This window comes from Capra hircus, chromosome 8 (assembly GCF_001704415.2).
Source record: "Capra hircus breed San Clemente chromosome 8, ASM170441v1, whole genome shotgun sequence".
NCBI classification, from domain to species: domain Eukaryota; kingdom Metazoa; phylum Chordata; class Mammalia; order Artiodactyla; family Bovidae; genus Capra; species Capra hircus.
Window position 1 is genome coordinate 109714013 of NC_030815.1, and position 8079 is coordinate 109722091.

At 49.5% G+C, this 8079-nt stretch overlaps 1 protein-coding gene across 6 annotated transcripts in view; it reads right to left on the reverse strand.

Moving 5' to 3' along the window:
• Positions 1-7764, reverse strand: part of CDK5RAP2 (CDK5 regulatory subunit associated protein 2) — a 180943-nt gene extending 173179 nt beyond the window's left edge. For all 6 annotated transcript variants that reach the window (XM_018052695.1, XM_018052692.1, XM_018052698.1 and 3 more), the window contains exon 1: positions 7536-7764. In XM_018052695.1, the coding sequence (XP_017908184.1) occupies positions 7536-7591 (56 nt within the window). In that variant the 5' untranslated portion in view covers positions 7592-7764. The remainder of the gene's footprint in view (positions 1-7535) is intronic.

The following is an 8079-nucleotide window of genomic DNA, read 5'->3' on the forward strand; positions in this document are numbered from 1 at the left end:
TGTTCCATTCTTCTTTTTTAATTCTGGTTCCGACCTACTAAATCGAATTTCACAAGTTGACAACGGGTCACAGTCTGAAAGAGACCTGTGAAACAGATGTCTATTTACCAGGTACTGTGTAGAAAACTCTCACATCCACACATCTATACATGACTATTGGAAAAACCATAGCCTTGATCAGACGGACCTTAGTCGGCAAAGTAACGTCTCTGCTTTTGAATATGCTATCTAGGTTGATCATAAATTTTCTTCCAAGGAGTAAGTGTCTTTTAATTTCATGCCTGCAGTCACCATCTGCAGTGATTTTGGAGCCCCCCAAAATAAAGTCTGACACTGTTTCCACTATTTCCCCATCTATTTCCCATGAAGTGATGGGACCGGATGCCATGATCTTCGTTTTCTGAATGTTGAGCTTTAAACCAACTTTTTCACTCTCCTCTTTCACTTTCATTAAGAGCCTTTTTAGTTCCTCTTCACTTTCTGCCATAAGGGTGGTGTCATCTGCATATCTGAGGTTATTATTGATATTTCTCCCAGCAACCTTGATTCCAGCTTGTGTTTCTTCCAGTCCAGCATTTCTCATGATGTACTCTGCATATAAGTTAAATAAGTAGGGTGACAATATACAGCCTTGACGTCCTCCTTTTCCTATTTGGAACCAGTCTGTTGTTCCATGTCTAGTTCTAACTGTTGCTTCCTGACCTGCATACAGATTTCTCAAGAGGCAGGGGATGCTTTTGAACTGTGGTGTTGGAGAAGACTCTTTAGAGTCCCTTGGACTGCAAGGAGATCCAACCAGTCCATTCTGAAGGAGATCAGCCCTGGGATTTCTTTGGAAGGAATGATGCTAAAGCTGAAACTCCAGTACTTTGGCTATCTCATGCGAAGAGTTGACTCATTGGAAAAGACTCTGATGCTGGGAGGGATTGGGGGCAGGAGGAGAAGGGGACGACAGAGGATGAGATGGCTGGATAGCATCACGGACTCAATGGACGTGAGTCTGAGTGAACTCCGGGAGATGGTGATGGACAGGGAGGCCTGGCCTGCTGCGATTCATGGGGTCGCAAAGAGTCGGACACGACTGAGCAACTGAACTAAACTGAACTGAACTGTGTAGGAAACTCAACTTCTTTCCAAGTTGTTCCTTTCACAAACAATGCTTTATCTCCTTATACACGTCTCACTGTACACAAGCAGGAGGATTTTTCGATAGATAGCAAGAAGCGGAATTGCCATGTCTAAATATATTTACATTTCTTCAATGGGCGAAGGGTTTGAAAATATACAAGTGGCTAATAAGCACATGAAAAAATGTCCCACATGGTCAGTTGTTAGGGAAATGCAAATCAGTCCCACAATGAGACACCATGCCACATCCCACAGGGTGGCTACAATAAAAGACAGATAATAATAAGTGCTGACAAGTCAATGGAGAAATAAGGATCCTCACACAGAGTGTAGGATGCTGAGCGTGTGAGATGGTGCAGCCACTTTGGAAAAGAGTTGAGCGGGTCCTCAAAATGCTAAATACACAGAGTTACCACACGACTCAGCAACCCTATTCCCAGAGAAATGAAAATTTATGTCCACACAAAAACTTGTACACACATAAATGTTTATAGCAAAAGAGCCAGAAAAGCAAGAACCTAAATATCAGCAACCAATCAACGAACAAAAACGGGGACATGTTTTAAACAGAATACTCAGTCACAGCAAGGAATGAAGTATTAACACATGCTGCAACACAGAGGAATCTCACAAAAGTCCACATATTGTAATATCTCATTTTTATGAAATGTCCAGAATAGGCAAAGCTATAGACTGAAGGCAGATTGTGGTTGCCTAGGGCGCAGGAAGGGGGCAGGGGGAGGAACGGGGAGTGCTGCAGGCTAACCTGTCCCCGGCATTCATACGATGAGCCCAGCCCCCACCTGCGGGATGTATTAGGAGGTGAGCCTTGGGGAGGTGATTCAGACCAGATGAGGTGGAGACGGTGGCGCCCTCAGGAATGGCACTGGCGCCTTGAAGCGTTCCCAGGGCTCCCACCTCCTCTCTTTGCTCTCCACCACGTGAGGATACAGTGAGAAGCAGGTCCTCACCAGAGCCTGACCACACCGGCACCCTGACTCAGACTTCCAGGCGCAGGACGTGAGAAACCAACTTCTGTTGTCAATGATGGGCTTCCCGGGCGGTGCTAGTGGTAAAGACTCCGTCTGCCAGTGCAGGAGGCACAGGAGACGGGGCTTCGGTCCCCGGGTCAGAAGATCCCCCGGCACAGAAACTGGCAGCCCACCCCAGTATTCCTGCCTGGAAAACTCCATGGACAGAGAAGCCTGGCGGGCTACAGTCCATGGGGCGCCAAGAGCTGGACACGACTGCGCGTGCACGCGGGTAGTCAGTAAGCTACCCGGTCTACAGTTTTCTGTTACAGCAGCCCAAGCTAAGACGGGAAGTGAATGCTAATGGGCACAGGGTTTTCTGGATAATGAAGATGTTCTAAAATTAAGATTATGGTGATGATTGCACAACTCTGTAGACATACTAAAAAAAAAAAAAAAACACTGAATAGTATATTTCAAATGGGTAAACTTTATGGCATAAAAATCAGATTTCAGTAAAGCTGTTAAAAACACAAGGCACATTTTTAATGCCAAACTGTGTTCCAACAAGCTTGTACCATTTACACTCTGCTGTGCACTTTTTCACGCAGTGATTATAAAGCAGCATTTCACTACAAAATAGGGAGCCTACATTCACGGTATTTATCTTTTCAAATAGAGATTGAACAAGATTGATTCATTCAACAAATAACTGTTGAGCCTCTACTATGTACCAGACATCGTTCTTTCTAAAGATCCAATCGGGAAGAAGCCAGACACGCTCCCTGCCCTTGCTGAGCTAACCCTGGCGACCGGGAGCGTCTCCTCAAACCTCACAGCCCAGGGGTACCTCTAGTCCGAGGTCGGCCTTGGATGAAGCTTCACCAAGCCTCAGTTGGTAAGTGGCAAGCCGTCACCAGAAATTTCATTCTGCCATCCTCTTTCTCAATCTCCTTTTACAAAATCCACGAAGGTATTCTTTGCCTGAGAAAGTACGAACTGTGTACAGACTTATAGGAGACATTTTTTTTTTGGTCTGCCCCTAACCAGGCAGGAGGCACTTAACGGCCATGTGCTTAAGGAACCCACAGATGAACAGGCCTGGCCAGGCCTTTGGAAACTCAGGCAGAGGCAGAATCCTTGGCATGAAACCAAACGGGTGAACCCAGGGGAGTGGGCACAGAGGACTTTGTCCAGAAAACGGTACAACACGGTAATAGCTAACCAAACACCAGCCAACACTGAAGGTACTCCCCCATCGGCTCCAGATGCTTAAAACATGCAACTCTGCTTCGTCCACAAAGTCACCCAACAAAACGGAAACTGTCACTGAAGGAAACTGAGAATTAGGACAGTTATGTGAAAAACTCCAGCAACACAGCCAGTACCCCGCTGAGGCAGGACTCTGACGCAGGCGTCCTGCGCACAAAGCCCAGGTCCTTTCAACACCATCGGGCAGGACCTAATGAAGGGGCCCCAGGGACCAGGATCCAGGTCTAAACCTCACAGAGCCGGAGCTCCTGGGGTACCCACCGGTGACCGAGCCTGGAGAGGAGGACACACACTGCCCGAACTCAACAGAAGGCCAAGGACAATCGGACTTCAGTTCAGTCTCTAAAACAGGGGCCTGGAAATTACCAAGCAGAAGAGCATCCATATCAGCATAAAAAGATTCCTCATGTTCCAGGGGTTTTTCTCCTCCACTCAGACCACCTGATGGAGAAGCTGACTCTGAGGGCCAGTTCCAGCCCACAGCAGTTCCACAAAATCCTCCCAGAATCCTCTCAGATTTGGTTCAGAGAACTAGGTGAAAGGCAGGATGGGGCACCGAGAGCCAGACTTTGGAGTATGCAGGCCTGGATTTTAAATCCTGGCTTGATCACGTGCTTTTTTGGTGGGATCTCAGGGTGCTCACTTCACCTCTCTGAACCTCAGTGTCCTCACCTGGAAAAAGTGAATAAAACCATCACCTCACCGGACCATTGTTCATCCAGGGAATTAACAGACAGCTACTGAGCCCCTACCATGAGCCAGATACCAGGTTAGGAAGTTGCATTACAAAGATGGTCACAACGCAGCCCCTGTTCTCACGCAGGTCAGAGTCGAGTCTGGGAGAAAGTCAAGTTAACAGCTGTGCCTGCAGCGGCCAGCGTATGGACCGACCGAGCACCTGAGATGCGGCGCCTCTAAATCGAGAAGGGCGGTAAGCGCCAGACACGCACCGGACTTCAGAGACTCAGTAAGATCAGAGAGAAAGCAAAATATCTCGTTAGCATTTATTTGACTACAAGTTAGAATGATAATATGTGGAAATATTAGGTTAAATAAAACATTATTAACTAATTTCAGCAGTTTCTTTGTACACTTTTAATGTGGCTATTAGAAAACTTTAAATTACATACATGGCTCAAATTATATACTGATTGGACTGCATTAGTCGATAAAATTCAGTGAAGTCATGGGACTTCCCTGGCAGGCCAGTGATTAAGACTCCGAGCTTCTACTGCAGGGGACTTGGGTTTGACCTTTGGCCAGTGAACTAAGATCCGCCATGATATGGTCAAAAAAAGAGAAAATTCAGTGATGTCAATAAGGGCTGTGAATACATCAGTGATGGGGGACTAAAGGAGAACAGAGGGCCCAGGTGGGGAGAGGGGATGTCAGTGAAGGATTCCTGGCAGTGACATCGAAACTGAGACGTGAAAAATAATAAGGCAAAGCAGAGGAGAGAGGGCAATCCAGGCGGCAGGCACAGCAAGTACCCAGGCCCAGCAGCAGAAAGAACAAGGCAGATCATTCATAACAGTTTGGCAGCCAGCAGGGTGACAGGCTTGGAGAGGAAACAGGGAAGGGAGAGGAAAGGCAGGACCCTAGTGAGGTAGATGGGGCCGCAGCACAAAGGAGCTCAGCAGCCACATTAAAGAACTTGATCCTGAGGGCAGAAAGGAGCCAGGGAGAGTCTTAAGTAGGTAAGAGATTAGCTCAGGAATGTATGCAGCACCAGGGTTACCAGCAAAGGCAGGGAGAGGAGAGCAAGGAAAATATTTGATGTTTTGTTGAGTTGCTACTCTGGGTCAGACATTGGGCTAAACTCTTTTAGACTCATCCATTTTACAGATGATGAAAACTGAGGCTCACAGAGGGTGACTTGCCCAAGGTCACATGATTGTTAAGTGTCAGAATTGGGATGGAAACCCAGCTAGGTCTAGGCTGAAGCTCCAATACTTTGGTCACCTGACGCAAAGAGCCAACTCATCAGAAAAGACCCTGATGCTGGCAAAGACTGAGGGCATGAGGAGAAGGGGACGACAGAGGACGAGATGGTTGGATGGCGACTCAATGGACGTGAGTTTCAGCAAGCTCCGGGAGGTGGTGATAGACAGGGAAGCCTGGTGTGCTGAAGATCAGCGGGTCTCAAAGAGGTGGACACAACTGAGCGACTGAACAAGATTCCAAAACTGGTACTGAGATGTGAAGGGCTGCCTGAGAGAGTGATGTGCCTCTTTGCAACCCCATGGACTGCAGGCCTCCAGGCTCCTCTGTCCACGGAATTTTCACAGGCAAGAACGCTAGAGTGAGTTAACCATTTCCTACTCCAGGAGATCTTCCCCACCCAGGGATCAAACCCATAGCTCTTGAGTCTCCTGCGTTGTCAGGCAGATTCTTTGCTACTGAGCCACGTGGGAAGCCCTGAGTAATAACGGACTTTACCTTAATGGCAATGAAAGGCATTCAACATATAAAGCAGCAGACTGTGGTGATCAGATTTGTACTTTTAAAACGAGCTTTTGAGCTATAGTATAAAAGGCTATCAGAGGTGTGAAGGAAACGAGGACAATCCAGGTGAGGGGTGATATACCACTTACCAACTGAGCTATCAGGGAAACCCACAATACGCCCAGGCAGTGGCAGAAAGATGATGAGAAAGGAACATGACAAATCACCTCAGGATTCAACTAGCAGGAGCGTCAAAGGGCCTTACTCTGTGTCTGATGAAACTGTTCACTCGCTAAGTCATGTCCGACACTTTGCGACCCCATGGACTGCAGCACATCAGGCTTCCCTGTCCTTCTCCAGCTCCCAGAGTTTGCTCACACTCATGTTCACTGAGTCGATGATGCCATCCAACCATCTCGTCCTGTGTCATCCGTATAAATGGTTTCTCTGTTGGGCTCTCAATAAACAGAGCAACCATTTGTCAGGTTGGCCCAAGACAGGACCTGTTTATGTCCGCTGCTCAGGAATAAATATTGACTGTGTCCATTTTACTCTTAAAAGCATCCAGATATGAACACAGCAAATAACATGCCACCCTTTCAGTTAGGACCAAAAGAGGCAGCCTGTTCCTGGCAGAGCTGGATAAATGCCACAGGTTCTCTGGGCTCTCCTCTGAGTCCTCCCAGCCTCTCCCCAACCAGGAGCCCAGGACACGCGAAGGGGCCCAACTCTATAGCAGTGCAGGACCTTTTCAAGCCTTCGTCCCAAGAGAGACCCCCAACCCACCAGCAATGTGGACTCCAACTGCCTCTTGGGACAGACTCATTCAGCCATTATCCCCCAATCTGCACTACTGTTGTTGATGACCACGACGATGGTGGTAGTGATAATGGCGGGACCAAATTATTTTTAAAGCACTGATAATATGCCAGGCTGGAGAAGGCAATGGCACCCCACTCCAGTACTCTTGCCTGGAAAATCCCATGGACGGAGGAGCCTGGTGGGCTGCAGTCCACGGGGTCACTAAAAGTCACACACGACTGAGCGACGTCACTTTCACTTTTCACTTTCATGCACTGGAGAAGGAAATGGCAACCCACTCCAGTGTTCTGGCCTGGAGAATCCCAGCGACGGGGGAGCCTGGTGGGCTGCCGTCTATGGGGTCGCACAGAGTCGGACAAAACTGAAGCGACTTAGCAGTAGCAGAACTTGAATCAGTTCTGTTCAACTCCAGCCAAGGTTCTTAACCACTGCACCCCACGGCCTGAGTCATGGCGGCCACTATGTGACCCATAAGCAAAGTCTGGACAGACCGACTACACTCCCTACAAGGAAAGCAAACCCCCAAACCACAATGAGCCACCAAGTACCCTCAAGGTCCCCGCCCCTCAACCAGCCCTCACTAACTGCACACTCCAAGACGTTCCATCTCCCTCTCTTTCAGAGAACCCCTTACCTGTCCCTCATCTCCTCTTCAAAATATGTCCCGAAATACGAGACATGGGGGCGATGCAGGTCGGGACCCTCAACCACCTACACTCAGTTATCAGTGGGCGGGTCCCCAAAGAGATCGTCCCCGAAGAAATCCATCTCACACACTCCCCACGTCAGGAACCCTCAAACCCCCTCAGGAGCAAACCTCGAGTCTCGGATGGACCGAACCCCCATCCGTGGGAACCCCGGCCCGGTTACCGCGAACCCACAAAGCCCGGGCCGCACCTGCAGCCGCTACGCGTCCCGGGGAGGGTGACGTCTTCTTCCAACACCGAGTCCATCGTGGACACAGAGGAGGTGGTGCCGCTGGTGTCTAGCGACGGCGCCACTGCTTCCCCCGCGGGATCGCGACCCGCCCGGCTCCCCAGGTCCCCGCCCCCTCCAACCCAGCTCTTGTTCGCACTCCGGCGGCGCCGCTGGAATTCAAACCGCAGCGGCCGCCATCTTTCCCGGAGCTTCTTCCTACGGAAACGAGGCGGGGTCGCCGAAGCGCGCGCGGTGAAGCCAACCGGACTGGCCAGGAGACCGGGCAGGGAAGCGCTGGCGGGACGCCATATTAACTAAGGGCAGAGCGCCTGCACTTGTACCAGCAAGACCGAAGGAAAGAGCGTTAGGCCGCCATGTTTAGTGAGGGCACGCGGGACGAGGCTAGCGGAGGCGCCATCTTTGTTCAGGGCTGAGCCAGATTTGGGCCGTTAATTTAAGCGGGAGATGGGAATTCGGCACCTACTTTTGGGGAGCCGCATAACTCCTAACCAAGTGTATACTC